Genomic DNA, 9416 nt, shown 5'->3' with positions numbered 1-9416 from the left:
TATTGCAAGATTAAATTCAAACATCTAGGAGTGGAATACAATCAAAGGACATCAGACAAGAACGTCCGCAGAGTGTTAACAAAGCTGATTCTTTTCAAAAATCAGTAACGGCCACAGATGGTCAGTTATAAAATACATCTACTAGAGTTGAGTTAACGTCCTTCCTCAAGTTGATTGAATTGTCGAGATGTTGGCAGAGCATATTTCAAGCCCATCTGAGAAAGATGTGATTCGCCGACTCTCCAAGAGAGGTGTCTCAGGTTGCTCGTTTACAACTTGCTGAAGATCCTCGCCAGCTCGAGGGGCAACAAAGCGCTCGGAGTTCCCCTACTGGATTCCCGCAGAATTTGGGAGAACGAACAAAAACATCTGGACTGCATTAAATATCCAGAAAGTGTGTCGTTATATACCCAGACTGGCACCCTCGTGAAAGTGGGCGTCGCATTGCCAGTCTACCGCTGCGCTAGAGGATCCACTTCTCTGGACTCTTTCCATTTGCACCTGAACAGGTTTATTCCTGGACAGTGTGCTAGTGCTGCTCATTTTCAAGCGTATCTTTTGGAAGAACTCTGCCGATGGAGCAAGGACCTGGCTGCCAATGCGATAGCAGCCGACTCCACGAGTCAGCTGCGGAGTTATAGTGGCTTTTTGTCAAAGGAACGATCCTTTCATCTTCATACGGCTCTGTAAGTTATTGTTGTGCAGTAACTCTCAACTTTTCATTTGATATTTTTGTAATTCAAAGAGTCGCAATTCGGACGTGCTACACAATCAATGGTCGGATCGACGTACCGCAACCTGGATGGGAGGATTCCTAAAGCCGGTGAGTTCGCTCCATGGTCATGACCACAGGTGGTCAGTGAATTCATTGTTGCTACTCAAGTAGAAGTAGTTTTAAAACTTGAAGTAGCGCAAGCGAGCAAAACCTACTTGAAGTAGAAGTACTTCATTACTGACCAACTTTGGTCATTACTAGGGCTTACAGTCGTGTCTCTATAGAGTCGTGGCGTCATGATAATATAAATTATGTGAAAAGCTCAAATCTGTATACCTGAAACAACTAAGAGTTCTATCTATATAACATATTTTGGTGTTTATTCGATCATGCGTATTATATAGGCTTCCAATAAAATATATTCTCTACTAGTACGGATTGGGCGTTAATGTTGATTAATTATTAAGGATACTTTCGTTAGGGCGATGACACCTCTCTCTGTCACATGTTCAATAATGAGGTGCAAGGTTATTCATTTGTTGAATGACCTTAACCCTTTCATTGAGAAAGAAAATGACAATCCGTTACTGTCTCCCGATGTTGTCGTTGAGAAGATGGATAACAATTTTGTTACATCTGTCATCCTTCTATCATAAGGCAGCATTCAGTGTCCAATACCATCAGCGGTAAACTGTGAATATGTAATTTATATGATATGAGCTCTTGTACACACATAGTAACTGTCACTATATTCCATACTTGCCCGTGGCTGTTCTCTTCTTTTTCATTCAAAGGTTTTGGAATCGACCATGGTTAAGCTGTAAAGCAGACCCTTCGTCGCCAGAAAGAATATCTACATACCCAACTCGTACTTCAAACCCACGGAAGACACCGGCTAACCTACTGATTCTTTCTTTACTGTTTTATACGCATTTAGCTATCCTTTACGCTACTTTCTTCACATGCCGTAGAATTTTCATTATTTTAATTCTGTACTAACCGTTTTTCGTATCTTTACAGATAACATAATCAACAATTATGAATAAGCAGATATCCTTCATTTTTGAAGAAGGAAATACAAATTTGGCTGCGGAAGAAGACGTAACGGTCGATCAAGAACAACGACCTCCGAAAGACGTAACGGTCGATCAATAACCACCTCTAAAAGAGGTAACGGTCAAAAGGTAACCCAATGAATATGGCGCCAATGTCATTTTCATTATACAAACAATCATCTATATTGTTCAGGACTCCGATCATCTGGGACCTCCCTCCCCTACCAAAAGAAACCAAAGAAGGGAGGGAGGTCGACGCAGCTCCAAGGTGTGTCGATCAATGTGTTTAGTCAAAAATTTCTCGAATTTTAGTTCATACCTCTTGAACAGTGTTGATCCCCCTAACCCCCGTCCCCGACGCACACGTCGACGTCGCCGCCGCCGCCGCTTTAGGACGGGGGTCACGGTGACCGTGCCCTATCTTCGGAAGAAGAAAAAATCAATTACACTTGAGCTGCAGTCTGAATCGGTACGTTTAATATGCCTTGTCCGCAGATATTAAGCCCTAACTTATCCCTCATTTTACTTTCAGATCACCCTCAATTACGTCCAGGGCGACGTAAAGTCAATAACGATTAATTAATTTATTTCTGTTTTTATTTTTTCATGTTGGTATTTTAATAGAAAAATCATTCAAAACCTTCGTTTCTCATAACTGAAGCTGGTGTTTCTGAAAACGAAGTTCAGCATTTTGGTAGACACAGTACAGCGCGTGTGATCCCAGAAATGGTATATCTAAAGCCAGGTTGTCGTTGAGTTACCTTGCTATCTGATCAAATCAGTAACGTTAATTAACTCTTAGAGCGCAGATTGCTGTAACCGACATGGCGTCAATTTCAGTGACCGCTAGGCAATTGTACCCAGATAGAAATAAGGACTCGTGCATTCATCTTGTATCTCTCATTCAATGATATAAATATATTATTGCTCTCATTTGATCACCTCTGCAGAAATCGCTAACCCATATTGCTACGTATAACTCACATATTTTCACTTTCTAGGATTTATTCCGCCTACTTTGACACAATGAATAAGTAAGAATAAAAATTAGATGGTATAACAGATTGTAGCTGTGCCTTTCCATGTCACATGATGCTGAATTTTTCTCCGTCAGTGGTATTTACAGTCACCACGTAGCTGGCAGCATTAGCATTGACATCAGCACCATTGTTGTGAGAAGATTTCGAATCGAGGCCAGGGTAATTCTGAGACAGTCTCCGTTAATAACTTGAAGCTGGTGGTCATAGGCGTAGGTGCTTTTACTACCTATAGATACAGTACCTGGAACATAACAACAAAACTGGCATTATCCATTGCAATCATTTGATAGCTTGGTTATTTGTCTACACTAAATGTGCCTGTTTGTTGGTTTTCAAGATTTGTAAGAATAGTTAATGACAGTGTGCGGTTGTATCAAAAATTCGAGAACGCAGTACATGAAACTGAAGCTATAATGAGTAAAAAGACAACATCAGCAAGCTCCCTCAGGACGAATGGCGTCATATCCAAATCAAATTGCCATACACAGTAGGCCTACCTGAAACTGAAGGGATAAAGAAGACAACATCACCAAGCTCCCTTAGGATTAACGGTATCATATCCAAATCGAATTATCAATGCCATGACAATTGCCTTAACCCAGTAATTGTGAAAACAGCACTCAAAGCCAGGAATTTTTGAGCAGAAGCATACGTTTATTTACCTGGATACAACGAGGTAAGCAATCTATATCAGGAAGATATTTTCAAATGAATACATACTGTGACACATATATAACCTTATATTGTCCAAACCATCGAAATCGATACCTCCAGGCCAAAGAGTAATCAAAACAGTCACATCACCCAACCACTTCTGCCTTGACCACCAGCTTACAGTGCAACTATCAACTTAACCCAAAGATGGCGGCCAATTGATCACGCAAATATCGCGAGTAGCGCACTCCAGTGTTTATATAGCTCAGTGATAGATATACAACACCCGTCGTCACGCTTGCTTGCTCGGAGCAAAATACTGCTCAACAATCTGAACGCAACGTAATTGCCAATCCCACAGCTGACGACCCGAGCGCTCAAATTAAATAAAGTTGGTCTTATTTGAAAGCTACTGTCGCACTGATTATGAATATGTACATTACAGTCTCATCAGGACGATGGAACCGCCTCGAAATACACCGCAAAGTTTGAAAATCGGCATTGTTCTGAACAATCGCAACCATGCAAGGGGCATTGTTATGGCCATTGTGGTGCGTCGCTGCGATTGTTTAAAACAATGCCGATTTTCAGACTTTGCGGTGTATTTCGAGGCGGTTCCATCGTCCTGATCTGATTTTAATGTATATTTTCGGAATCAGTGCGACAGTAGCTTTCAAATAAGACCAACTTTATTTAATTTGAGCTCTCGGGTCGTCAGCTGTAGGATTGGCAATTACGTTGCGTTCAGATTGTTGAGCACTATTTTGCTCCGAGCAAGCAAGCGTGACGACGGGTGTTGTATATCTATCCGTAGGTTAGTTATCTATAATGCGACACTAACGGGCGTCACGTGATTTCGCGCTCTGATGACTGTCTACGCAGCTCGATTTGTTTTGCTGGGCGCTTATGGAAGGGGATGTTAATTTCTGCATTTAAATAGGAATATCTATCCATGAGGTTAGTTTAGCGAGTAGCTACTCCGTGTGGTTACTAACCAAGATTATTGGGTTGATTCTACATAATCAAAGCTAGCAAAACGAGGAAATGAATTTCGTAATCATTGAATGAATGTGGCTGTTTTAAGTGGTCAGTGGTCTGTGGTCTTCATTAAGCAATATATTATCCAAGATGACATGAGATGACATACAAATGGCTGCATTTGATCTACATGATGTTTATGTTTTCATAGGATTTCATATGGCATTTATATGTTTGCATATGTTTTTTACAGCAAATTTAGTTACTGCGCTGTCAACTATCAATTATATTATGCCAACGCACTGCGCTCTCCCTGGCTGTAACTGGTCTCGTTCCAGAAAAGAAAAGCGTAGTTTGTTTACTATTCATCGACCTGATTTGGCAAGAACTCCCGGCGAAAGAGCTCACCGGGAACAATTGACAAATTATATTTTATCTTTAAGAGATTACACCCGAGGAGATATAATTGAAGACATGTTGCATAATTAAAGACATGTTGCACAAAGAAACGTAAGTAGTTCGTCTAGTTTACAAAAGTATGAGTGTCCGTTAACGTAAATTGGTAGCCAAACCATTTATGGTTAATCATGATCTCGTCGGCACAGTATATAGTATGTGAAATGTGATATTGCAGGGCTGCCATTTGCGACCATCACTTTGCTCAAGACGATATCATCTGGACTGGTAAAAGATCCAAGCTTCGTCTTGGTGCTCTGCCGACTAAAAACATCTGTAAGGGATCAAACTCCAGCTGCCTTCCCCAGAGAAAAACACCGGAAGTTAGAAAAGCTCTTCCTCCGGTGAAGGTTTACGCCTCTTTGTCAAGTGTAAAAACCGCTGCTAAACATTTGACCGATAATTACAAAGGTAAAATTTCTAGTTGTTCAGCTGTAGTTACTAAGCTCTGATTACTAATATAAGCTTATATGCATTCTTAGAGTGCTGGCTAATAACCGAGGAGGATAAAAATTTGATAATACAGAAAAGAAACGGAGTGTTTGGTGATAGCATAGTACCCGAATTCAGGTTTGTGTTGCTATTAGGCTACATAGCCTAGTCTGAGATATTAGTGACATTAAGAGTTGACATGAATTTTTAACTTGAAGAATTGTGATAGGCAGCGATGTCACAATACAGTCTATTATTGCATGCTATGGCTGGCAAGTACAACCAGAAAATGTACAGCTTCCTCAAATATCATTTTGCGATCTGACATCATTTTTAGGTAAGTAGACAGGGCCAGGGTTTATTATAGTGATTGGTACAACTGCTAAGTTTTCATTCAGGTGAACTGAACAGGATTGATGTATGCAAGGGCCCCTTGCAGGTAATATGTCGGGCTGCGAGAAGCATGCAATTTTAAGTTGGGATGGGAGGAGATTAGTTGCCACGGATGTATTTAGATCACCAGGATGTCATATAATAGGCAAGTAGCACAATTACTTTCGTATGATTTTTTTGTATATATAGGCCACCCCTAGCGTAATTTCAGTACATACACTTGCAGGAAAAAGTTTTGAGGCAGATGGCATTTGCATGGCTTGCAGCAATTTTATGCCAATTGACACATTCCACAATGAAGAATTAGAAATTGAGGAGATAGAATGTGACGAGGTGGTATTGCTGCTTCCAGATCAGCTTTATTTATAAATAATGAAAAATTTCAGGAGTCAGTCAGTCAAGACAAATGGCAGAAAATGTTTTCTTCTACTCAGTCGAGCAACAGATCAGCCCATAAAAATGCTCGTCGATACCCCACTAATGTAATTCAGTGGGCCGTGGAGCTTTTTTCCAGATCACCCGCGGCATACAAGTTCGTTCAGGAAAGTGGTCTCTTGACATTGCCAGCAGCAAGGACGATTCAACGTTTTCGGTAACCTTTATTCATTCCGCTAAGTGCAAAATTTTTTACCTGATTATGATAGGAATAAGATCAAGCTTACTCCTGGTCTTAATATGATTGCAGTCAAGGAAATTGAGACCGTGATGAAAAACCATAAGGCTCTTCCGGCATATATTACTCTCGATGAAATGAAAAGTTAGCATCAAGTTTTGTATGAAGATATTATGCATAAAAAATAATCCTTCCTTGTTCTTTGACAGTACGTGAAAATATAGTTGTGAAAGATGGCACGCTGATTGGCTTTGTTAACTCTCCCTTCAATAATAAAGCTGAAATTGCAACACACATTTTAGGTGACAAGTGACTATTCCAAGCAGTTTCAACTTGTATTCATGGTTTCTATGTCCGCTCCATTCGGAAAGAAATTTCGCCACCATTGGCATGGTATCCGACCCGGTCTCTTCGTCCTGGTGACCTTGCGGTATATTTCTGGGAGCTGCTATATGCATGCGAAACCAGGGGGTTGAATATCCATGCTGTGGTAGCAGATGGATTATCCATTAATCGAAGCTATTTCAAACTGATTTCGGGAGAAAAGAAGATTCCACTGGATAAAGCGTTCACAGCACCGAACATTTATGCCCCGGACAGGCTCATATACCTGTGCTCTGATCCCCCGCATCTTCTCAAGGTGAGCATGAGCAATGAGCATATTTTTTATGGGATAGTCTGAAACGCAAAATTTGTGACACTCTTATTTGCAGACTGCCAGGAATTCTTTGCTCTCGTCGAGGAGTGGGGGATCAAGATACATGAATATTGATGGCAAGGGCAAGGATATATTATGGAGTCATGTTTTAGACCTTTACAAAACTGAGTCTACCAGCCTTGTCCTGTACCAATCTGGACTAACTAGGGCACATGTAAAGTTGAATCCACGGTCAAAAGTATGTGACCACTCAGTGTTGGATGAATTTCGTTTCGAGTGACCCATGTACCATATTTCGTTTGTAGATGAACGTGGCGCTGGCAATGGGTGTCCTATCTGAAAGAGTAGCTCATGGTCTGAGGCAAATGGAGCATAATGGAACAGCTGATTTCATTTTGATGATGTACAAGTATGATGAGTACACAAATTAATTGTGTTTTGTACTGTCAAAAGTAACTGGATTTTTGACAGGTGGTTCCACATAGTCAGCACCCCAAACCCCCCAATTGGGGGGGGGGGGGGGCGAGCTCGAAGGGGGCCCAAAATTATTTCGTGAATTAGCATAAATCATAGAGTATTTTTTTGAAAATTTATAAAAAAAAATTCAAAATTTTTCGCGCTGCGCGCGATTTCATGCAGCCGTTTCTCTATATTGTAGGGTATTGGGCCATTACCGCGCCACGAACAACCGTGACATACAATCAAGTTTTAGGCCATATAACATGCGACTCCAAGAAGTGTGCCAGAACAATCGGCAGCGAGAAAAGCTTGGCCGAAAAGGTCTATGCCCTTATGCAGACCGAAGACTTCGTTATATAGGCTATACAAAATGCATATAGGTTTAATTGTCCATAGGCGCCCAAATGACTGGCACCGAATGTTCCTGTCCTTGCAATCTGAACCTCACAAGACAAATACCATCCCGCTGGGAAAAATTTTATTCCAGTGAAGAAATACCAATTTGAAATCGTGTGCGTCTCTTAGTTTAGAAGCCTACGTTTGAGCGATTCTATATTTTTTGATACAGCAGACTGGAAGTCACGAAATAACATCATGTATCGAAGTCATATCAACGGGTCCATCCGCCCGAAGAAGTTTAATCATTATTTACGGGCCCTCCCGTTTTCAAGACACTTCACTCAGCTATACCGGTAAATCTAATTACGTGAGTAGAGAGAACAATAAATTGATAGCATAATATATATGCAATCGCCGATCTGATTGAACGATTTTATCATAAATTATCGAAAATTTTCGCGCCTCGCGCTGGCCCACAATGCAGTACAGATAATTTCGTGACAAACGCGAACAACGTGATGGGGGGGGGGCGTTTTATCACCCTATGAGAGCCCAAGACCCACGTTTTAGGGGGCCTGACGAGGTGCTCTTTCGTTCCTGCCAACGGGTATACGCCCGAAGATGTTTAATTATTATTGAGTGGTCCTACCTTTTCAAACACACCTCAATCAGCCCTACCGGCAAATCTGGTTACGTGAGCAGAGAGAAGATAAAAATTGATACCAATATATGCAATTCCCGATCATACTGACCGATGAAATCATGAATTCTAGAAATTTTCCGCGCTTTGCGCGCTCAGGCGGCAAAAGCTGATTCACTAAACATACTCCCAATGAATATGATGAATAGTGGTACACAGTGTATCGCCGGAGGGGGGGTCTGGGGGGCGATGCCCCCAGATGTTAGGTCTATAACCCTATGGGGGGCCCAAGACCAAAGTTTTGGGGGGGGGCTGACGAAGTGCTGTTACGGCCCTGCACATAGTAACATGCAGGGTCAACTATCCCATTTACAATATGGGGGATAGTAGGATAAGTGCCCTTCGTGAGTTTGCGGACAAACTCGAAAATTGGAAAGTAAACTATCACTATACCTGTTGATTGCAATTCCAACCTCAAGGTTTTTGTTACAGAAGGACTCTGAAGCTCGTAAAGAGCCCGAGAGGATGATGGCCCTGCCAACAATGGAGGGTCTTATTTTCACCTCGCGTAGTTTGATAGGGCTGTGTGAGCAGTTGTTGCGGCAGATGCCTCGTGTGGCTCTTGGCACATTCACCCAGGATGTTTTGGAAGCATTCTTCGGGAATTTGGTTTGGTTGGTTGCCAACTATGCAATAATATGTTAACAAAATCCTAATTTCTCAGAGGCAACGTGGCAGAGGCTGTCAAAATCCCGATATTGGCCAGGCTGCCTATGGCATTAATCACCTTTCACAAAGCAAGGTGATTAAACGATCGGCTATCTTCAACAACAAAAACAAAGCGAAGTTCTCGAAACGGTAGTCATATTTTATTAGTTTTCTTTTTATTCGTACCTCATATGAACAATTGAGCGATTTTACAAATATATCTTCTGTCCAATTTTATCCATTCTTGTAAAAGTTTGCGCTTGAGCGTTAAAGATA

General features: G+C 41.4%; 1 protein-coding gene and 1 long non-coding RNA gene across 2 annotated transcripts; both read left to right on the top strand.

Annotated features, from left to right (window-relative positions):
- Positions 1-219: 219 nt before the first annotated feature.
- LOC145448516 (uncharacterized) lies at positions 220-2411 on the top strand (the record flags this gene model as incomplete). Its single annotated transcript, XM_080326921.1, has 5 exons — positions 220-686; positions 746-1899; positions 1964-2038; positions 2101-2239; positions 2303-2411. Coding segments are annotated over 2 exons (540 nt in total), but the record flags the coding sequence as incomplete, so codon positions are not given.
- A 3941-nt stretch (positions 2412-6352) lies between these two features.
- LOC145449057 (uncharacterized) lies at positions 6353-7474 on the top strand. The gene is made up of 4 exons (XR_013918121.1): positions 6353-6480; positions 6546-6976; positions 7050-7232; positions 7300-7474. It is a non-coding gene; the product is annotated as an uncharacterized LOC145449057 (long non-coding RNA).
- Positions 7475-9416: the final 1942 nt, after the last annotated feature.

Source organism: Botryllus schlosseri, chromosome 10, assembly GCF_051294905.1.
Source record: "Botryllus schlosseri isolate E-star chromosome 10, Bs_hap1, whole genome shotgun sequence".
In the NCBI taxonomy this organism is placed as follows: Eukaryota; Metazoa; Chordata; class Ascidiacea; order Stolidobranchia; family Styelidae; genus Botryllus; species Botryllus schlosseri.
The sequence above is the reverse complement of the archived record's forward strand: the minus strand, read 5'-3'. Positions and strand labels throughout refer to the sequence as shown.